A 24351-nucleotide genomic window follows, 5' to 3' on the forward strand; every position below is an offset into this window, starting at 1 on the left:
TCTGGAGTTCGGTTTGAATGTGGCTCCCCTGATAATGGTAGCAATTGTCAGCGAAGTATTATCTCAGGAAGAAGTTGTAAGCCATGCAGCATCTGCTTATATTGATGACATTTTTTGTCAGTGAAGATGTGGTGCCCATGACCCGTGTAAGAGAACACCTACCACAGTTCGGGTTGGAGTGCAAGAACCCGGAGCGGTTGAAGGAACATGCACGGGTACTGAGATTGGCGGTCAGGATGGAATGCAGTGAACTGCGGTGGAAGCGAGGAAATGCAATTTCAGAAGCTTGTTACGCGACGAACAATGTTCTTCCTGTGTGGTCGATTTGTCGGGCACTTTCCAGTGTGCGATTGGCTTCGTCTAGCTTGTGAAATACTCAGAAGGAGAGTAAGTTCAGTAACAAAGGGCTGAGATCATGAAGCAAGGGAAGCTGTACTGCATCGTATGATGTTCGAGACCTTAGAATCTGTGCAACAGGGTGATCCGGCCTGGGGAAATTGGTGTGTGAACGGCAAACAGCTGAATGTATGAGTCGATGCTAGCTCTCTAGCAATTGGTGCAGCCTTGGAGATGCGTGAAACTGTGTTGGAAGATGCATGTTGACTGCGACCTGAAGATGACTTTCAACATATCAACTTAGCCGAATTGGACGCCATATTGAAAGGCATCAATTTGGCTCTGCAGCTACACGTAGACAGATTCTGTCTGCATATACCATTGGGTCTCGGACACGCTAACTGGAAAGGCGCGAGTACGCACCAAAGCAGCAAGCGAGATGCTTATTAGGAGGCGACTAAGCACTCTCAAGGAGCTTGTGAAAGAGTATGGGCTTACAGTGGACGTGATGCTGGTTCCATCAGCACGAAACATTGCTGACCGATTGACAGGAGTACCACATTGGTGGTTTGAGGCAATGAAAAAGAAAAAAACAGACTTCACCTGGTGATAGGCGCGGTTCACACAGATGAGTCAAATCATGGCTATTCACAAAGGTAGTGGACATCCGGGGGTGTGACGCACTACCTACTTTGTCAGGAGAAGTTGCCCAACCACGACAAAAGCAACTGTTAAAACAGTCATACAGAAATGTGAGGAATGTCAGTCCATTAACCCAGCGCCGGTCAAGTGGAAAAAGGGAAAGCTGGAAGTGAACGAGAATTTGCAGAGAATTGGATATCACGCATTATGGCACCTTCCATTTTTTAACTCTAACAGACTGTGGTCCATCGCGTTTCTCCATTTGGAAGAAATTAGCAAGGCAGGACTCGGCAAGTGCAATTCATCAGTTGGAGGCAGTGTTCCCCGAGAGTGGCTCGCCGCATGAAATCCTTTTCGACAATGAGACGGCTTTCTGCAGCAACGTGTTCCCAGCATTTGCACATAAATGGGGAGTTCACTTGCGATTCTGTTGTGCATACACTCCAGCCGGGAATGGCATAGCAGAGCGATGTCACCATACAGTGAAACAAATAGCGGCTAGAATGCGCTGTCCCATACAGGAGGCTGTCTACTGGTATAACATCACACCAAGAGACGACACATCTCCCTTCACTGCGCCTGCCAACAGGATTTATCGATACAAAGTTCGAGTAAAGGACCAATCTCGCAACTGCATCCCCAGGTCCCAAGAACAGCTCTTACCAGGTTGGAGATCGCGTGTGGGTCAAAAGCCTACAAAATCGATGTACCACGAGGTTCGGCAAGGGTGAGGTGACCAAGGTAATCAGCCCTCAATTGATTTTGGTGGACAGTATGCCTCGCCAGGTGAAGGATCTGTCCCCTTGCCATTATGTTGTTCCATCGGAGGAAGAGGAAGACAGTACAATGTCTTCTGAAAGAACAGAGAGTATGATGTAGTATGACGGAGAGGATTTTGAGCCATATAATGCACATACTAAAGAAGCGGAAGAAGGACCACCCGTCTTTGCCTTTACGAAAGAATAACCGACAAAGGCAGATACTGTACCCCTGCCCTGATTGTTAAACACCACCTATGGAACAGACTGGTGGCAATAATGGTGATAATGAGGAAGATGGCAACGAGGAAGTGCTACCTCTGGTTCTTCGAAGAAGTACCTGACAAAGATGACTGCCCCTCTGCCCTGTTTGTGATCATGAGATCAGGGGGGAGTGTAGCAGAATTAGCGATAACCGGAATGAGGGGAAATAAAGAGCTTACCTCGGATATGTCTGTGTTGCGCACTGAGCGGAAGAGAGTTCCAAGATGGCGTCCATGTGTTTTTATTATCGTTGACCCCCATGCAATTCTCGCAGAATCATGCAAATATATAATTCCTGGACGCTATAAAGGCAGGACGCTGGAAAGCAGTCAGGCAGTGTCCTGCAGATTATGTGTAAGTGGTTCTGGTGGTTGGATTGTTCTTTGTAACGAACCATGTATCTGCGAAAAGCGAGTTTTCTTCTGCTTTTTTTGTTTTTATCTCCTTCTTCTTTCTCTATGGTTATTACAGCCAAGAAATCCCTCTCTTCTAGAGGTGGGCGGTGCAGTGGAAAACTGACTATTTCCTATTTTTGTTCCTGATTTTTTGCCTACTGCATTTTGCTACAGGTTACATAAACTGAAACCTAAAAATGTCATTTGATGAGAACGTTAGTTTATGAATATTTGGCTTTATCTTATTTGTGACCTATTTACATTAAAACTTGGAATAAGTTATAAGTAACTTAGATTATATTGGACCATGTTGTTTAGACTGTAAATTTCGAATTTAGCCATGGGCTGCCATCAATAGACGCCTTTTGCACAAAATTATAAGATTAAATAAACATGGATTTTTTTTTCCAAGAAAAATTTCAAAATTTGAACTTTTTTAAATGAAAAATTCAAGTAAAATTGGAATTTGTTTGATTACTGAAAATTGTCAAATTTAAATTAACTGCATTTAGTGTGCAATCGGTTATATATTTGAAACAACTTTGTTACAAGAGAAACCATTCGATAATGGCAGCCATAGTTCCTAATCTATAATATAAATCTTGCCTGTCTGTTTAAATGTATGTTTGTATATATCTCAAAAACTTGACAGAGGCGGTGGATTTTCACGAGCTTGGTATCATTTTGAAGCTCGATCCTTCGGATGACAAATACCGAAAAATTGGCCAAAAACCTTAATTCCTTCACCCTCAACAGGGCCCTTTTCTACAAGAAGGGGTAGCAAAAGCATCGTTCCTTGAAAATTTAGCCAAACACGCATGCTCAAAAAACATTCTTTCTTGAATTGGTTTAAATATAAAAACAACCTTATTTTGCTCACGTGATCATAGATCAGTCGGTATAGTGACAGCACTGCAATCTTTAGATTTTACTTTCAAGCTGAGATATATTTTTAAAATATTTAGTTTTAATATTAAAACAGGGTTATTATGCCATTTTTTTGTTTGTTTTTTTTTCTATTTTTCCATCACGTTTGTTTGCTTTTCTGTTCCGATTTAAATTTTTTTATTTTTTTTTTTTTTTTAATTTTAAATTTTTAACATTTTAATGGTTATCTCTTTTACGGTCGCTTATTCTTTATTTTGCATCATGTCTGCTGTTTTTTTTTTGTTTTTGTTCTGATTTTAAAGTTTTAATATTTAAACAAGGTTATTACATTCGCTTATTCTTTGTTTTCCATTGTTTTTACCCCTTCACACCTCCAAAGCCCCAGGCAATGCTGGGTACCTCCGCTATGCTTATTAAATTCCATATCGCAACTAGTTATCAATTTTTCTATTGTAAATAGTGTTTGATTGTGTTTAAGCTTAATCTTAACCATGTTACTTTGTCTATGTAATTTAAAATGAATTTGTATTTGGACTATTTCCATCATGAGTTAAGTTTTAGCTGATGTAACCTTCAACCTTTTAAGGTGTATATTTTTGGAATTAAGACTTTTTACTGTAAGTACATGGGTCATTGAATGAGATAAAGCACCAACTTAAAATTTAGTTTTTAATTACTTCTGCTGGAGACTGAAGGTTCAATCCTTTGTGTGGACAATACTAATTATACAAAAGTTGAAAATTAAAGAAATGGATGTTATGGTAGAACGACTGCATTATGAATATGCATGCATAACATAATAGAGATTGGTTCATGCTTTAATTTTTAGCCTTGCAGTAAACATGTCTTCATAGCTCAGGCATTAATGTCAAAGGAAATAATCGTAAATTTTATTTGAGGACTGTTATCCTCATCTTTCTTAGTTGTTGTTTCATGACGTTTCAACCAACTATTCCTCTGGACATCATCAGGTGGTAACCGTGATGGGATAGGAACTCTGAATCTCCTAACTGCATTTTCAGCAATTACTGCCATCCATAGTTGTCATCTCAACCACATTTCAGGCCGGCTTTGGGTAAACCGCTATCTTCAGACAATTCTCAACTGGAACCGTAGAGATTCAATGTCTCTATCCACTGTGCCAAAAAATCGTAAGCTAAACGTTTTGGCTTCGATTCTCAGTGGTGACACATAAGTCTTATTTTATTTTTTAATTTGTTTGGTTTTTTTTTTGGTTTTTTTTTTAACCTAAATCATTACTATATATTGAGTCCAATATGAAATCTACATTAATCAAAATATATTTCAGCGTATTTTATTATTTTACTGTTATAAAACGTGATGTAACCTTTTATCTTGAAATTTTTTTTTTTTTTCAGAGCTCATATGGTACTCTCAACATCAATGCTCCTTTTAATATGTTGATCAGACCACTAAACTATGAAAAATACCCAGAAATGAACCGAGCTTTTGTGAAATTCTTTGTACCTGCAACAGAAGAGGACGATAGTGAAGAGGGCTCTAAACGTTCACGTTGGTTGGATCTTTACAAAATGAAGACCAGCTTTGTTCAAGGTCATCTGACTCTAACTGGAAAACTCCCAAAAGACATTTTGGGGGAGCGACTGCCACCCATAACCTGCCTTGTGGAAGTTCCCATTAAATTTAGTAAGTTTAACTGTGTGTATGTATGTATATACACTCATGAGCAAAAAAAAAATGGGCCAAACAAATTTTATCGCACTAAAATCTATATTGAACAAAGAACAATTGAACAAGGAAACTTAAACGAGGCTAATAACACAGAACAAGACATTTACTTTAATAAATCTTTAGTATGGAATTGCATTCCCTTTTGATTACTTTGAAAGATCAATCCTTTTAGACATGCTCTCAACCAAAGTGAAACACTGAAGAGGAGATGCTATTCCATTCACTTTGCACAGTTTCCTACAGTTTGTCATTGTTTGAAAAAGTTCTTCCATTCAATGCACAAAATATTATGGACTAAATATTCTCGATTGAGTTTAAATCGGGGCTTTGACCTGGCCAAAATATCACATCAATTGAATTATCAGAAAACCAGTTTTTGTGACTTTAGCAGTGTGTGCAGGGGCATTATCATGTTGAAAAATAATGTTCTGAGATATTCCCAGCTTCTGGATACTTGGTAACAGTCCTGTTTCTAGTATTCGAATGTATTCCTTTGCGTTGATAGACTTCTCACATCTAATAAGTTCTCCAACTCCTGCTGCAGTAAAAGTCCCCCATGCCATTATCCCTCCATTCCCATGTTTAACTGTCGTTTTTATGCAACTTGGTAAAAATCTTTCTTCAGTTCTTCGGTTGCACCATCTGACCAGAAAACATTCCTGAATCAGTCCGTATCTTTCTTGCCATAACACAAGAAAAATCTCTATCTATCATTGATGTTCTTCTTAGATAAAAATGGCTTCTTTGCACACCTTTTAGAAGAAAATCCCATTTCTTTCATTAGTCTAGATATTGTATATCTAGTAAGAGAATTTCCAGCCCCTGTTTTGAATTTTTTGCTATGGTCAACATAAGTTTTCTTTCAATCCTTCAATTTAAGTTAATTTAAGCGTGTGATCGTCCTTCAAAGTGGATGCTCTAGGGCGACCAGATCCAGATTTCCCTTTTACCAAGCATTCGACTTCGAACCTTTGACCAATTTGATTCACTACAGAAAGATGTTTTCACTTTTTCTTTTCTTAAAATATCAAAAATCTGTAAGTCATTTTGGACGGCCTTAATCCTGCAATTCGGTTTTTTATATCCTCACCAAGATGCGGTCTTACCATTTTTAGGATTAATTTTTCCACTTATTATATGCTATAATAATAATTATCTGCAAAATAGAAATTTTCAGTTAAAATTAACAAAAATTAATGGAAAAATATTGAAAAATCGATTTCTTTCTTCCTTTCACTCTTGACCTATTTTTTTTTTTTTTTTTTTTTTTTTTTTGCTCACGAGTGTATATTATATTATGCAATTATGAAAGAAAGACGAGGTAGGTACATGTTGGACTCTTCCTTCCAATCTTAATGTTGTTCGACCCACATAGTTGGCACTGCAACTACATTCAAAATTGTAAATTACACCATTATTATGATGGGGGAAGGGGTAGAACATCTTTTCAAGAGGATGGTATTAACGTTCTTGAAGAGAACACAACACGTACATGTGAAGCAAAATAACAATTTTCCACTGTTGAACTGATTTGCTTTGCAAATTTCTCACTTACTGCCCCAACACGTACCTACCAAAATCAGAAATGGGACATACCAAACAGACGTAATTACCAATACATACGGGTCTTCAATTACTGACCACCTTATAAAAAATCCTGTCTTTAGCACAAATTCTTTTACAATCTTGAGTCGTGCTCACTCATTATTCCATTTAAAGATCTTGGGGACAGTTCACGTTCAGTTAAGAAGGCCTTCCCTCTGCAAGCAGAAGGAATGCCTCTTAGGTTTGAGCATGAGGAGTCTCTAGGATCTTCGAGTAATATAATGTTGTATTTTAATTGCTTTTCCTAATTTTTTTTTTCTTCCCATGCATAACGCAACATTATTTTTATCTGTACATAATTTCGATTCCCATTCATGTCGTTTTTTTTTTTCTTTCACTCAAATCCCTCGATACAGCTTTGATAAAGCGAGGGCAACTCCTCTATTTACTTTTTTACCCTCTTATTCTCTTCGGCCCGTTAACTTTATTTTAAATGTTGACTTTATTTTAACGTTATAATCATGAATTTTCGTCTTCCTTTCATGATTGCATGATATAAATTTTGTACCTCTCAAAGAATCCTGAAATATTATACTATATATATTATATATCTTGTATTGTATTATATATAACCAGCAAAAGTACCCGTTGTTGACTGGTTTCAAAAACACCCTACAGAAAATGGACTCTGATTTATGAAAGTATGATAGGTTATGAAAAGAAAGGGTTGTAATATATATATATATATATTTATATTCACGAGCGTTCGTTTTTCTGCTTTTTTTTTTTTTTTTTTTTTTTTTTTTTACTTCGCTTATTCTTAGGTTTTCATTACCCTCCCCTTCCCCGACTGGTCACACACACCCCAAAACACCCAGAGGTTTATTTCAGCAATTTTTCTCGGGTTTGTTTTTTTGTTTTTGTTTTTTTTTTGTGTTTTTTTTTTGTTTTTCTTTGGAGGGGGTATTTTTCAGATTTTTTAAAAAAGTTTTAACGTTCGTTTTTCTGTTTTCTTTTTTGTTTTTCCGATTTTTACATTTAACATCGGTCGTTTGCCTTTTTCTTTTTTTTTTTTTTTTTTTTTTTTAGATTTTTTTAAAGTTTTAACATTTTTTATATAATTAATTTTTATTTAATATTTAAAAATATTTACTTCGCTTATTCTTGTTTTTATTACCCTCTCCCCCCCTCGTTTGCCTGACGTTATTTTTATTTTTATTTTTTTTCGATTTTTTAAAAGTTTTTACTTCGCTTATTATTTTTTGATTATCCCCAACCCCCGAGCACACACACACCTCTAAACACCCAGGCAATGCCGGGTACCCCCCACTAATTTATATATATATATATATATATATATATATATATATATATATATATATATAATTATAATCATTACAGAATTAATAATTTGGCTGTAACAAATAATGGCATTGATATATAAACTATTTTTTTGTAAATATAGTTGGATAATTTTTACTGTTCTTTTCATCTGCCTACACAATTTGGATCTTATAACATTATGACAGACTCTTTACTGCAAACGTCATGTAGCCTGCTAGGCAATCATATGATTCACATTCTTCCTATTGTCCACATTTCCTGTTTAACTTTAAATTTTGATCTTTTCTGATTTTACTTACAAATTTTCTGTTGCAACATCATGAAGTGAAAATGAAGTTTAAATGCACTAAATTATTTTATGAATGACTTAAAACAAAATCTAAAAAATTTAACATAGTTTTTTTTTGTCAATTCGGCAATTCGGGAGCAGACTGGCTCAATTAGAAAAGTTTACATTCTCTAAAGATGCATAATTTCTACAGATCTAATTTATTTAATCTTTTTAATAGCAGTTTTTTTTTTTTTTTTTTTTTTAACAGGATTCATCTTGTCAGCTTTCAGTTCTTGCATGATTTAAATACCTGTTAGTTCAAACTTGGTGTTATTCGTTAAAGGGAGAGAACAATGACAGGACAGTTATTCCCCTTTTTACTATATACATTGTTTTGATTATAACATCCAACTTGCATTAGCTACTTTTTTCCAAACTTGGTAAATTGTTTAGTCAAACTAGGACCATCTTGCATCAGTTCAAAAGATGCACCTGAATGTTGACGGCTAAATCCGAGATATGATAAAGATAGCTATCAGAATGAGTTGTCTAATTATTCGTTATGCAAATATTTTCTAACATCTTTTATCAATTCATGGTATGCTTCTTCTTTTTGATTTTGTTTCTAAATTTTTTAACTTTCAGATATAAATGTGAAAGTTGATGGAGAGGCGAATGTTTCTGTTTCAAACATGGAAAGTGATAACATTTTCATCAAATGTCAAAATGGAAAGTGTCTTTTGAATAATATAAAGGTTTGTCGATTTTTGATTTTGTGAAAAGCAGAATCAGTTGGTTGATGAAAGCCGATGTAATTAACTGACCTGACTATAATCTTATCTTGAGACTATTTCTAAATGTTTTTTTTTCTCTTCCTGAGCAAAAATATTGAATTTTCAGATGTCTTATTGTTCTAAAAAATTAGTTATTCTGAACTTTCTGCAACATAATTTTTAAACAAAATTAACCTATAATCTGAGTAAACTCATCTTAGGGTTTTCAAAATTATAAGTATAGTTTGGACTCGGTTGATGTGTTGATATAGACTTACTTTAGGAATTAGTACTGAATCGGAAAAGGCTGAGTCGCATGATAATGTTCACTCTACACAGGTCTGAACGCTTCTTTCTTAGAACTGCCTGCCTATGGAACACTGTTCTGCTGGCTTGCTTCTTGACCAACTACAATATTGTTACCTTCAAGTCCAATGTAAACAAGTTCAGAAAACTCTGCATAGGTCTGAACGCTTCTGCCCCTCCCCCCAGCAACCTGCTTTTATGGTGCTTTGGTGCACCTTAAAATCACGTGAGATGTGATTTTTTGAGAACTGTGAGACCGTGGACATTAACAGATCATCGTTGCCATCTTGGATCTTGTTTTTTCCTTCTCGGTATGCACGAGCATGTTTTTGCAGTAAGCTTTCTTTATTTTCCCCCACAAGTATTTAAATTTCTGTATTTTCTATATTTCTCTACTCTTTCAGTAATGTTTTCAGAAATTACTTCCCTTTGTTAACTCTTTAGAAACCTGTTAGATGCGATCTGCTAAAGTTTAAAAGTATATATTTGAAAGCCAAAAACTGCAGCTTCAACTGCTGATCTGTGTAATACTAAGCTAAACTGCAACAACTTGGAATTTTCGGTACTTGTACAGTTTAGTCAAGACATTAAAATATCGTAAAAAAAAAAAAAAAGTTATATTGTCACATCTGTTTTGGACTGAAGATCTCTGAAAAAAAATTTCATTTAATTTGATCGAATTGTTTTTTTGTTTTTTTTACAGTGGAAAAACATGCTCTTATGAGAGTGCGTTGAAGTCAGCCATTGTGAAATTTGCTGAACACGCCACAGAGATAACTCCATGTAAAGTGCCGATACTCTTTCCCCATCTTTAATTCTAGCTTTTCTTCCTAAAAATTTAACCTTTTGCTTGGTATCATAACAAATTGTTTTTTCGCTGTAAAAAATTAAAAAAAGTACTTGATGAAATTAAGTGAAATTTTTTTTTCTGAGAACTTTGTTCCATAACGGATATGTGCAGTATAACCTTTTTTCAATACTTTCATTTTTTAATGTCTTGACTAAACTTTACAAGTACTGAATTTTCACATGCTTATATGTATAAACGGGGAAGTGGGGGGGGCACATTACAAAGAAATGAAAATCAAATGGCTTTTCTTAACTGGGTTTGTTTGAGTCAACGGACTTTCTTCAAAAAGTTTCTGGATCTTCATTGATCCAGACAAGTGTTCAAATTTAACTTTTCATTTTTTCCTGTTCTTCTTCTACATTGTCTCCGTGACTCTTCAGTTTATGAAATATTTTACTTTAGTATAAATGAACATGCTAATGCAACAGGTGATCTAGTATTTAAAACTTGAATACTTTTCCTATTATTCAATTTATAATACATGGCTGTTAATGGATCTTTTCCTAGAAAATCAATACAGTAATTTTTAACCTGTCATTTCTAACGGAGCTTACCAATGTCTACCAAAAGAAGTCTGTATAGAAGTGAAACCTGGTGAGTTAAGGTTGAAAATGTGTTGCATGGAAAGAAAATGGTAAAATGAATGTAATCTAAGTGTTAAAAACCTTTTTAGTTCTGACTTTAAGATAAAATCTGGAGAGATGTGTACAGAACTGGAGTGGGGGGGGCATTGCTGATATGGCCACATTAAAAGAATTCTTAGGTCGGATGTAAAAACAGTTGAGGTATTTAGTCAAGTTCAGAAGGGTAGGCCAAGTAAAATATTGTAAGAGATAAAAACAAAAAAAAAATGAACTTGAGAGGGTTAATAGCTTTACCAAAGCTAGGTTAGTTTAGAAATCTTTTTTAGCCATCCTATGCCTATCAGCATGTAAAACTGACTTTTTTATTTTTTATTTTCAGACTGGAAAATTAGATGCTTACTCTGAAACTGGACCTCTTGAATGTTTGGGTGTATTACAAGGAAATATCCGAATAGGTTGTGGAGGAGATGGGGTAAGATTTATTTCCCACCATTCCATCGTTTCTTTACCATCAATTTTAAATTCTCACCGATGAATAATATCTTTCTACTCTACAAAACTAGATGACTACGCAAAATAAATCTAATTTTGAATTAGATTGCTATAGAATTTTGTATCTGAATTGACTACTTATACACTCTTAATATACGGCACAATCACAATGACACACCGGTTCTTACCAGATCGCTGAAGTTAAGCAACGTTGAGCCTGGCCAGTACAAGATGGGTGACCATTTGGGAAGGCGAGCCGCTGTATGTACCCCAAGGTAAAATACCAGGTTGAGAAACTGGTATGGTCTATCCTTCTCTCGAGGGTAGATGCGACTCTTAAGCCATGGTAGGCACCCTGCCTAATAATGGCCTCACGATAAAAAAATACCCTTGATAACTCTGGCAAAGCATCAATTATTCAGCTACTGACAAGATTTGAATTGCATTAAAAACTAGTGTAGTGAGTTCAATCTCGACTGTGGCCATGCTCGATGGATAGATATGCTCTTCAAACTTGAAGATCATTTGAATTTTATCTAGTTACTAGCAGTTCAGCCCGGCATTGCTCAGGCCCTATGTTAATAACTTAGTCCTCGCGCGAAAGAGCAGGACACAAAATGTTTTAAATAATAATAGAATAACAATAACAAAGACTTTCGATAGCAAGGACTACTATTGCCCGTAACCAGTTATACAGTCCTTTTGAAATTTTCATCTCTATTTTTCTCGTTATGTACTGAATATTTGTTAATGAAACCTATATGAAATATGTTCCTTATTAAATTTTAAAGATTTTCTATTCTAAAAGAAGTTTAAAAAAATTTAATCTAAAAAAGTTATTTTAAAGTTTTTGTTAAAAAAAATTCTGATTTTCTCATTCAGACCTGTATTACAAAGAGGGAGTTACAAAAACTGAGTTGTGGTGTGAGGAGAAATACAAACTGAAATAGAGAGAAGGAGACTTTTAAAATATCTTAAAAAGATAAGATACAAGTTAGAAAAGCATTTCATTTATGTACATTTGGTTGCAATTTAAAAACATTATCTTTCGTCTAGCAATTAATGATATAGATATAAAGTTTTAAATATTTTTTTTAAAAAAAGTGCAACAGAATGTACATTACATAAAATAAATCTAAGGTAATTTTTTGATTCAATTTAAATTAAATTTTTATACCTTACTTTGTAAAATTTATAAAAGTGCACTTTGAAGATAAATAAATTTCAAATTGAATCTTGTACCTTTATTTTGAAAGCCTATAGTAAAAACATTTTGTTTAACAATTTTCATGCCTTGGATGAAATGCTTTTCTAACTTATATTATGAGTTTGTACTCATGTACAGGTAACCTACATTTAAAATTTCTAGTGCTTAGACCAAAAATTGGAGGCAGAGTTTGGTAAAATTTTCAAGGCTCAAATTTCTGGCTGAAAGCCAATTAAAAAGACCTTCCCAAATCTCAATATCCCTTCTGTCAAATCTCGAGTCTCTAGACCGAAAATTGATAGTTATTTGGTAGGGAAATGTACACATTTTCACTTTGATAGATAGATTAATTCACTATTAATCTCAAACCAAAATTACTTGATATTAATTTACTATTGTCTTCAAATCCAAACTTATTTACTATTAATTCACTATTAATCTCAAACCCAATATTAATCTCAAACCCAATATTATTTGCTATTAATTAATTTTTTTTTCTTAACTCCAAACTTATTTACTTATAATTCACTATTCTTAAACACAAAATTATTTGCTCCATATTTACCATTTGTGAAAAGTCATCTCCTTCTCAGTACAGACCAATAAGTCTCCTGTGTGTCATGAGTAAGTTGTTGGAATCCATATTAAATAAAGAAGTAGTCAACCACCTCAACAGAAACAACCTTCTTAGTGACATGCAATATGGTTTCTGCTCTGCAAGATCTACAGCAGATGTGCCAATGGTTATATCACATAGGATTAATGAATCTCTTGACAAAGGTTTTCTTTCCAGGGCAATTGCTCTTGACATATCAAAGGCCTTCGATAAGGTATGGCATAAGGGCCTACTTCACAAGATTTCCAGCTACGGTATTACTGAAAATGTTTTCTCAATCATTAAATCATTTCTCTGATAGGTTCATAAGAGCAGTGGTTGATGGGCAGAAATCAGAGGCCCACAGTATTAATGCTGGAGTCCCCCAGGGGTCCATCCTGGGCCCAACTCTCTTCCTGATCTACATCAATGATCTACCAAAACACATACTTAAATCATTCATTGACATCTATGCTGATGACACGACCATCTATGGCAACACATCAAAGGCCGTAAATGACAAAGTTCTCTCTAATTCTCTCTCCTCTGATCTTGAGCGCGTGGTACAATGGGGGAAGAGGTGGCTGGTTACTTTTAATGCATCCAAAACCAAGCTTTACATCATCAATGCTCTGATCCCCATCTGGCATCAATTGAAATGGATGGCTCTTGTTTTGGGGAGGCATCATGTTTTTACAAGCTTCTGGGCTTGACCTTTACTCCTGATCTGAAATGGAACACGTACATCAAATCTGTTGCCAGGGACGCTGGGAAAATGATGGGATCCTTCTACCGCTCTAGAAGATCTCACTACTGATGCAATTCTCTATCTGTATAAAAGCCAAGTACGTCCACGGATGGAGTACTGCTGCCACATCTGGGCAGGAGCTGCTAAAAACAGCCTATCCTGCCTTGACAGAGTACAAAATAGACTTTGTGGCTTAGTGGGGGATGCCCTTTTCTCTTCCCTGCAACCTCTCTCTCCCACAGTAGAGACGTTGCGAGCCTGTCTTTGTTTTATCGTTATTTCCATGGCAGGTGCTCGTCTGAGTTCCAATCCCTCGTCCCCCCTCACTAATCTTTCACGAGAAACACCCGTCTAGCTGAAACTACTGTCATTAATTTTCCCCACTCTTTATCTGTGCCTAAATCCAAACGTAGATTCCATGAGCAAAGCTTCTTTCTTAGAACTGCACGCCAGTGGAACTCTCTGCCGCTTGCCTGTTTCCCACCTGACTACAACTTGGACGTCTTCAAATCCAACATAAACAAACTCCTGACAAACCGCCCCCTTAAGTAAGACACTCTATCAAAACCCCCAATACTAATGATTACTAGAATGCTATCTCACTGATTACTGTACACGCAATAACCCTTATCCCTGAGTGGCCTTCAAGCCTTGATAAGTGGTGACCCCCATGTAAAAAAAATAACTCTAAACTTAATTACTCTTTATTCACTATTAATCTCAAACCCAAAATTATTTGCTATTAATTTACTATTACTCACAACACCAACGTTATTTTCTACTTTTCTACTTGCACTTCTGCCCGGCTTTGCTGGGGCCCTTTGTACTGTTCATAACTTGCCCTATGGGTGAATATACTTTTATGTAAAATTTCAAATGTTTAGACCAAAATTGTTTGAGTAACAACAGAGGTAAATTTTTTAAAACTCTGACCCCAATTTTGACCCCCTCTTAACATTTATTGTTTCGGTTTCAAATCAAAATAAAATGTTTGAGCCATGTCCAAGTTACCTACATTTAAAATTTCAAACGTTTAGACCCAAAATTGGTGAAGAAGTTTGGTAGAATCTGCAAAGGTCAACTCTTTAAACTTTGATCTTTTGGCAGCCAAATCCTTGCCCCAAAACATTAAAATGCGTGCCGCATGTCTGAATACCCATTATATACAATTTCAAATGCTTAGACCCAAAATTTGCTGAGTAGTTTGCTGGACACCGCAAAGGTCAAATCTTTGAACTTTGACCCCTTGGTAGCTCAAATTTTCGACTTAAACCGATTGAAAAGCTTGCCCTATCTCTGAATACCCTTTATGCAAAATTTCAAATGATAGACCAGAAATTTGCTGAGTAATTTGATAGATACCGCAAAAGTCAATTTTTTTAAAACTTTGACCCCAATTTTGAACCCTTTCCATCTATTTTTGGTGGCCCAACTCAAATTATAAACTTAGGTCCATGTCCAAGTAACCTACATTTTAAATTTCAAGTGTTTAGACCCAAAATTGACGGTGTTTGGTAGTTTTTAAAGGTCAAATCGTCAAATTTTAACCCCTTGACAGCCAAATTTCTGGCTGAAAATGGATTAAAATAATTTTCCTAAAACTCAATACCCCTTATGTCAAATCTTGAGTCTGTAGACTGAAAATTGACAGTTATTTGGTATGGAAATGTACACAGACACACAGACATTTTCACTTTTATAGATATATAGATTGTACAATTTAACAATGAAACTATTTTATTCAATTAAAGGTAATTTAATTGAACTGATTAAGTGAAATTAGTTTGTTTTTAAATTGAAAATTTTACTTTGATATGCATATCAATGAGGCTTCAAACTCAAAATGACAAACCTGAAGACCTTATGGCAAGGAGAGTAGAGCTCAAGAACTAAACAAGTCTGAATTTATAAGGTCGTTCGAATGCTGACAAGAATCCATTTTTCTAAAGCTGTTTCGGCCTGAAAAATAGATGTGATAGCTGAAAGTGGGATCTTGAAAATTGAAAGCATTGAAATGACAAGATTTAAATGATTTCTTTTTTTTTTTTTTTTTTTTTTTTTTTCATGATTATGATTCAACTTTTTTGTTTGGGAAGCTAAAGTCTACTGGTGTTCGATATCTAGCTGTCTTGGCGGTTGTGATTGCTGATCTTGGCACAGCGTTATGAGATGCTCTTTAAGGAGGAATTAAAAAACACCTGAAGTGGAAATGGCAGGAGGTCGCGTTCTGAAAATCAAAGTGAGCCGCTCGGAATTTACAATGTCGCTTGAATGCTGACAAGAATCCATTTTAGAATTAATTGGAAATCTCTATTTTAGGATTTTGTCATATTGTGCATTGCAAAATATTAAAGAACAGGCTTGTAACATCTAATGTTTCAAATATTCCTGCATATAAAACTATACCCCCCCCCCTTCATAATATAATTATCTAATCTTGTTTTGAATTGAAAGCCATCTTCAGTTTCTCTTCTGTAAGAGTTCTAGAGATGAAAAGCTTTTGATGGGTGGCTGTTCTGTCAAAGTATTAGATTTTGGTCTTTTGCGGGCAAAGGGCAAAGATCTCATGTGAACATAAAAGAAATGATGTGCGGGGAATGCTAAGATCCAATATTTTTATGGAGCAATTCTGGTTTCTGATTGGTTGCTAGTAGAAGATGGCTCTATTTGATTGGTTAGTTCCTATCACCATTGTCTAGAAGTAGAACCTTACAATTTAATTATGCTCCTCATATTATATCAAATATTGCAACAATGTTTCAGTGTATGTCTGTTAAATCTTGCAAAGACCATAAGATGTTAACATTAATTTTTAATGTTTACCTTTTTGAATGGGGTTGGTATGTACTTGGATATGTCAATTTCTACCTATAACTAACTTCTGTTAATCTAAAAAAGAATCAGAACATGTGCTAAAGCGAAAGACTTTTTTTTTATATATATTTATATATATGAGAAGGAAAGTATTTCTTCGAAACTCTGCGGATTAAGGGCTATCCACTTATTAAGTGTTTCCTTTTCAGATTAAACGTTAACTCTTTTTCAAAGTGTTTTTTAACATGTTTTATTAACTATTTGCTCTTATATAATCTCAATTGAGATGCTTATCAGGAGTTCTTTTAATTCTAATAATTAAATTACAAGCAAGAAATATTGTTTTACTCATAAGTGTTGGCAAGTTTTCTAATTGAAGTAGTATTAAAATCTGTAGACTGAAAAAGGGTTCTTGTTTAATCAGAATAATTAAGAATCTTTGTTTCGATGAGCGAAATACTATTCTGATTTCTGCCTGTCTTCCTTCCCTAGATGAAGGACTTTATCCTTTAAAATGAATGGATGGAATTATCTCCTAGATTGGATTTTAGTCTCTTTACTTTTTCATTACTATTTGGCTGAATTTTATTTGTTTTTCATTTTTCTCTCTCGGCTTTCTCCTTATGACAGATTTCTCTGAACATGTTAATTTTGTATAGCCCACTTGCATAACTATTACAAATTATATTAATATCATTATTCATTGTGGGATCAAATGGATTTCAGCTACTCCAAAATGGGCAAGAACACTTCACCATAACTTTACCATCAAATATTGTCTAAGCTTAGAATTAAAATTTGAGCATAATTTATACTTTCAGACACTTAAAGCACAACGACTGCTGGGTCCAGACATCAAATGTCGGACAGAAAGTGGTAATATAGATATTGCTGACGTTTATTCTGAAGAGACCATAATTACAGCTAGTGAAAAGACTGTTCTCCGCTTGAGATCGTGTCATGGGAAGACAACAATTAACATAAATTCTGGAAATATAAACATCAGTAAGTATGCATAGCATGATCTCAATATCTTTAATTTCTGCCTTTGATAGCTTTTTCTACAAAATCATTATTTTTCTGGTAGACTAGTGAATGTTAAAATATTGTTGGATTTTATTTCCTTCAAAAATACTTTGTCCACGTAGGAATTTTCAACTGGTCTCGTGCTAAAGACTTCCCCACCTCCACCATGATATGGAAGAAAAAGAAAACCATCTGTACTTCCTGAATGATATTTTGAAATAAAAATTTCTATTTTATTTTAATAGAAATGTTTAAAATCAATTTCGCACTCATCTGGTCTTTCAACCATTAAATATTAAATTGATTTTTTTTTTTTTTTTTTTTTTTTTTCATGACCAGACAGGGCTCTACATTGCGAGTGAAATAGTCGCATTTGCAAGTGATTTTTTTCCAAAGTGGCCACTAGAAATAATAAAACGCTTATCTTTTGGTGATTATATTTCTTTCACTGACACTCTTCCAAAGCTCACTACTGAATGAACAATATCTTTTCGACTTTGTTCGTTTTGTTTTTAAAAAAAAAAAAAAAAAAAAAAAAAAAGTTAAATTTAAACAAGTTTTGTAGAACAATGTATTTTTTTTTTTTTTTTTTTTTTTTTTTTTTACGGAAGCTGTTTTAAAAATTATCTGAAGAAATCAGAATGTTTATACCTTCTAGTATCAACATAAAATTTGTTGTATATTTAGAATTACACTTATTTAAACAACTCAGAAAAATCTTTATGATATCATATTCTAAAAATCATGTGTTTGGCTAGTAAACGAAAGTATTTACTTGTCCAAGGTCAGCTAAAGATAAATTTGTCCATAGAGCCTTACCAGACAAATTATGAAAGCTTTTTCTTTACATTTCTTATTGCCTAAATCTTTTCCTTCAGAGTCTGTCGAAGGAAACCTTGAAGCCATAACACAGTTGGGAGATGTTGAGGTGGGATTAACAAACACTAAAAAGGAGGTTTATGCCTGTTCAAAGCATGGTAAGTTTTTTTTCACCCACCCACCCCCTCTTTGTAACAAGTTTGGGATTGCATTTGTGTTAAGCTATTCGTATCATAATATTGTCAAAACTTAAGTTTTTAATGATTCGATAAATGATTTCTGACATTTACAGTCTTCATTTTCATTATGTGTATAGAATTGGATATTCATGTTCGAAACAGAAAAAGTAAAATTCAAAATATATTTGACTAAATTGGTATAAGAAATCTAAAACCTTTATCAAATGCTAATGTTTTTGTAATGAACACTGAATAGATTTATAAGAATTACTTTAATACTAGAAAACCTGTCTCCGAACCAATTAACTTCCATTGGTATCAATTTATTAAACAAACATAAAATCTGTACTCGTAGCAGAAAATCATGTGCCAAAATTCATGTAAACTGATAACTTTTTATTTTAATTTTTATTTTTTTACCAGCTTGAAAACTGCTTGTAGGGAGATAACTCTAATTAATTCAAACTTGCAAGATATAAAAAGTCCTTACCATGGAAAACCTTACCGTACTATTGGAAAAGCTTAACTTTGCTTTTTTTATGATGTAAGGATAGGAGTTTGGGTTTGGATGCATTAAAGGTAACCAGCCACATCTTCCCCCACTGAACCACGCGCTCGAGATCAGAGGAGAGAGAACTTTGTCATTTACAGCCTTTGATGTGTTGCCGTAGATGGTCGTGTTATCAGCATAGATGTCAACGAATGATTTAAGTATGTGTTTAGGGAGGTCATTGATGTAGATCAGGAAGAGAGTTGGGCCCAGGATTGACCCCTGAGGGACTCCAGCATTTATATTGCAGGCCTCCGATTTTTGTCCATCTACCACTACTCTTATTAGCCTATCGGAGAGAAATGATTTAATGATTGAGAAAACATTTCCAGTAATACCGTAGCTGGAAATCTTGTGAAGTAGACCCTTATGCCATACCTTGTCGAAGGCCTTTGATATGTCAAGAGCAATTGCCCTAGAAAGGAAGCCTTTGTCAAGAGATTCACTAATCCTGTGGGATATAACCGCCAGCACATCTGCTGTAGATATTGCAGAGCGGAAACCATATTGTGTGTCACTAAGAAGGTTATTCCTGCTGAGGTGGTTAACTATTTCTCTATTTAATATGGATTCCAGCAACTTACTCATAACACACAGGAGACTTATTGGTCTGTACTGAGAGGAAGATGACTTATCACCTGAATTCTTGAATACAGGGCAAACTGATAAGGTCTTCCAGGGAGTCGGAAAGCACTTCTCCTTAAGGCAGCGCTTAAATAGTTTCGTAAGTATGGGAGCAAGTTCTGGTTGAAGCTTTTTTAACACTATAATTGGGATGCCATCAGGGCCATTTGCTTTACTGGAATCTAGGTTCTTTATTAGTTTGGCGACCTCATGCACGGATATTTGTATGTTACCTAGCTTGTTCTGTATTATAGGAGGAAATATGGGGAGTTGATGGCCTTCGTCACATAGGGTAGAATTAGCTGCAAAGTTCTTTGCAAATAATTTGGCCTTGTCTGACGCTGACGAGATGACCTCTGGTCCATTGATAATGGTTGGGATAGAACGCACACTTCTGTTCAGGATCCTATTTGTTATTTGCCAAAACTGGTGGGATCCAAGCCGTTGATCAGCTAGCTACCTTGGATTTAACAGACTGGGCATATAGCTCTCTTGCATTTTTTATTACTCTTTTACAGTGGTTGCTGGCAGACCTGAAAGCAGCTTTAGTCTCAGTGCATCTATTACGTTGGTAGCTATGGAAAAAGTGATTTCTGTGCGCGATAGCAGCAGCACATTCTGGGGAGAACCATGGCTGGCTGTTAGGTTTTTGTTGGAATTTTTTAGATGGTATGAATTGGTCTATGCCTACAATTAACCATTCGGTCAGATCTGATACTATAGAGGACACTTCCTTTTTAAACATGGAGTGCAGAGATAAATCAGGTATGAATGTACGGAAGCTATCCCAGTCAGCCATAGAGTATCGGTATACAGTACGGTGGAGGGGTACGTCTGGGGGCTTCTTAAATTTCGTTTTTATCTTAACTGATACGACGGAGTGGTCGGAGGATCCTAGAGGAGAATGAACGGAACATGAACATAGCTCAGGGGAAGTTGAGAGAAAAAGGTCTAAGAGGCTTGCATATTGACCGGGTGTATCGGGCACATGGGTGGGTTCGCGAACAATCTGAGTGAGGTCATAAGCAATGGCAAAATCATGACAAAACCTCCCCTCATCATCTGTCTTATTTGAATGGGTTAGCCATTCCACGTTATGGACGTTGAAGTCACCACAGATGTGGATGTTAGCCGAGGGATGTGAAGACAGTATGTGGTCTATTTTCTCAGATATGCTCTTAAAGATAGTAACTCCGTTGTTGTGGGGCCTATAGAGGGCAAATATAAATGCAGTGGTGTTAGCAAGTGCAACCCTGAAGCACATATAGGGTAAATTAGGATCTTCTCTAGAGATATCCCTGCCACACGGGAAGTCATCCTTAATGTAAGCACATACTCCATGCCCATGGCGATCTTGGGTGTCAGATTTAGCTGTTAAATTAGAGTATCCATTAATTATGAACTCATCTAGGGAAGTGGTCGGCCCTATTCCAGTTTCACATATTTTGTTTTATTGTCAAAGTTAGATATATATATTTTATTCTTTGAAAGGTCAGAGATATATTTTGTTTAAAAATCCAATAACAGGAAATGTCTGAATAACGAGATTGTACTTGTTGACCTGAAGAACACCTTCAGACTATGTCTTCTGAATGACAGGGATTAACCCCGGAGGTCATCAGAATGGATGTAGGTTTTGGTCCCAGGTTTCAAAACTCTAGACTATGGCTGAACTGCACACACACAATTTAGGTCTGGAAAGCCCCAGATATGTATCTTAATCTGATTGGCTGAGTGGACTATCAACCCCGGCCCGACCCGGAATATATAAAGCCAATGGCGCTTGAAATTAGACAGATCAGAGACAGATTGAAGAGAGGTTTGCGCCAACCGCGAGAGGAACCAGCTCCCAAACGCCTGACACCCCCCTCTCCATTCCGCCTGAGTGCCATCTATGAAGAGAGAGAATTGAGACTTAAAAAATGTGCTAAGAACTGAACGCGTACATATCTGTAAAAAGATTGTAATTTTGTGAAATTAATTTTTAGTAGAATAGAATTTTTATTTGTTTGTCTTTCTGGCATATGCGAGCTTCGCTTTTCACTTTTTCATATTTCTCAAAACTTTCTGTCTATATAGTGGTTTTTCACAGTGGTCAACTCCATGTGTTAAGGCCTGAAACTTCACAGTTATCCATTTACATTGGGATTTGACGTCCCAGGGGCCCAAAAGAGGTCAAAAATGCCCCAAAATGGTCAAATATGACACTTTTTGCCCCATAGCGTTTGATCCATCCATTAGATTTTCCTGAAACTTTGCCAAAATGTGGAGGCCATTGTTCTTAATATCAATTCAGTATGGGTGACCCTGGCAAAATTAGGGCTAAAAGCATGCCTTTCTGGAGCTCATTTTTTCATATTACTTAAAAACTTGATATGTGTGTCTATATAGTGTTTTTTCCATGGTGCTGAATTCAAATATTAAGGTATGAAATTGCACTGTTTGTCCATTTTTTTCACTGGGATTCAGCATTCCCAGGGGGTCACAAATTCCCCAATATTTCAAAAAAAAAAAAAAATGACTTTTGTATCCTATAACTTTTGCCCTATTCATTAGATTTTTGTGAAACTTGGTGAAAATGTGAAGGCAATGTTGGCCCTTCACACTTCTCACATTCATCATTTCTTCACTATTTTTTTTTTTTTTTTTTTTGTGGTATCATCTCCTGCAGCACCAGAGGGGGACCACACATGTGTGGCTTGTTACTGAAGCGTGTTAATCACTCTGCAAGTTGAAAATGCAGAATTTTTTCTGAAGTTGCTACTTATCAAAGTAACTCAAGGATAATGCTTACTGATTGTCGGTGTAACATGGGGGAAAGGAGTGTCTGTTTATATTGCGTCGGTGTTCACTTTTATAACACATGAGCCCCTTTTGAAAAGCAGAATGTACCTTTTCTATTCTCTTGACCATGTCCTCTAGTGGTTTGTGTCCTGATGTTAGTTCACTGGAACAAAAGCCCTCTTGCCTAACAAGACAAAAGTCTAGTTTCTCTGGATAACTGGAACTTTATTTAGTTTTACGGTCTAAGTTATGGTCCATTTTCTTTGCTGCACCTTAGGAGGGTGGGAATTTTGCTATCGGTTTATCTGCCATGCATCCCCATCTCTTGTTGCCTCCAAGAAATCTTTGGAATCGTGACAGTCTGTGATTAACTCTAGACTCTCAAAGTGACAACTCCCCAGAACACATGTGCGTCCCTATCTATTCTAAGGTATATGTGTAGGAGCGATAACTCATTAACAGCTTGCACTCAAAATGCACTGACCTGCCTGGTGACCTTTGCTAGCATGCAGGTGCACACGTTGTCAATGGAAGTACAGTTTGAAACCTGTCGGCCTTATACCCTTCGACCTCTGCATAGAACACAAACCAGTTGTGCTCGACTTGTACTGCGTTGACACATCAGGTGGACAGTGAGATAACCTGATTAATAATGATGGTTGATATTAGGCAAAATTTTATGGCTCAATAAGAATCTTTACATTATGTTGCAATATTTCGGAATACTGAAGAGGGTATGACTAATGAAGTTGAAAGTTTCTATTCATAAACAGGTGATAGGAACTGACCAATCAAATGAAGCAAAGCTCTATCAAAGAATCTGAATCTCTCCATAAAACATACTGGATATCTCTGAATTCACGCACTATTTTTAGTGTCCACATAGGAAGTAATTTTACGATTCATTTTTTTTTTTTTTTTTTTTTTTTTTTTTTTTTACAAATTGGTTATCAAACAGGAAACTTTGTCAGCCACCTTTTACAACTCTAAGCTTCTTTGAATTGATAAAACCATTCTGTTTAAAACTAAAATGCAACTCTATACTTGAAAATGACTAGTTGACTGGGAAGAAGCTGTGTTCTGCAAATGTGGTCCTAGAAAAATTCTCTTCATGGAAGTTTAGTTTGGAGTACAGCTTGGGAAAAGGGAAATTGAGTGAGTGTAGCTAGATGCTAAAGCATCCTAAGTGATTATATTTCTAGTTAAATTACCTGAAAATGATGTATGCCATGAAAATACAAACCACCATAGTTGATTTTAATGTCTTGTATGCTGCCATGTTGGATAGCTTTTGAAACTGACTTCCAAATTCATCTCTGCTCAGATCTTTATTTATCCATCCTTATTGCTTGTTTTTCTTGATCTACCCTTTGAACTGACCCTGCTCTCAATTGTTCTGCATATAACTTTTATAAGGTTGCCATACTGTTGAAGTTTTCTGTTTTGTACACCTCTCCCAGTAGTGTCCAGATCTAATGTGCTTTGTGGGTCATTGGATCTAAGCCTGTGTCTAAGAAGACTTTTTTTTTAAACAAAAAGATGTGAATGCTTTTATCTTCCTAGGTGATGTCATTATTGGTCTTCCTAAACCTGCTGATATGGATTTGGACTTGCTCGCTGCTGGTTTTAGTCTCTCAAAAGATTTTACCTACTTGTTAAAGAGTGTCGAAAAAACAACGGATCACACAAGACTACCATTAATGGCAATTGAAGGTAAGTGGCAGTTGAAAGTATCCATTATCTTTCACTTAATTTCATCAAGTTTTTGCTGCAAAAAGTTTTGATATCGAGCACAAAAGGTTAGATGTTTTAGGAAGAAAAGCTAGTATTAAAGATGGAGTGTC

At 35.6% G+C, this 24351-nt stretch overlaps 1 protein-coding gene across 1 annotated transcript in view; it reads left to right on the top strand.

Moving 5' to 3' along the window:
- Positions 1–24351, top strand: part of LOC145243446 (uncharacterized) — a 54691-nt gene that overhangs the window by 22853 nt on the left and 7487 nt on the right. The window contains exons 2-7 of the mRNA XM_080106336.1: positions 4663–4951; positions 8802–8911; positions 11049–11141; positions 17347–17530; positions 18430–18528; positions 24071–24220. Coding sequence (XP_079962462.1) covers positions 4663–4951; positions 8802–8911; positions 11049–11141; positions 17347–17530; positions 18430–18528; positions 24071–24220 — 925 coding nt within the window. The remainder of the gene's footprint in view (positions 1–4662; positions 4952–8801; positions 8912–11048; positions 11142–17346; positions 17531–18429; positions 18529–24070; positions 24221–24351) is intronic.

Source organism: Euprymna scolopes, chromosome 22 (assembly GCF_053919585.1).
Source record: "Euprymna scolopes isolate OS-2025 chromosome 22, ASM5391958v1, whole genome shotgun sequence".
NCBI classification, from domain to species: domain Eukaryota; kingdom Metazoa; phylum Mollusca; class Cephalopoda; order Sepiida; family Sepiolidae; genus Euprymna; species Euprymna scolopes.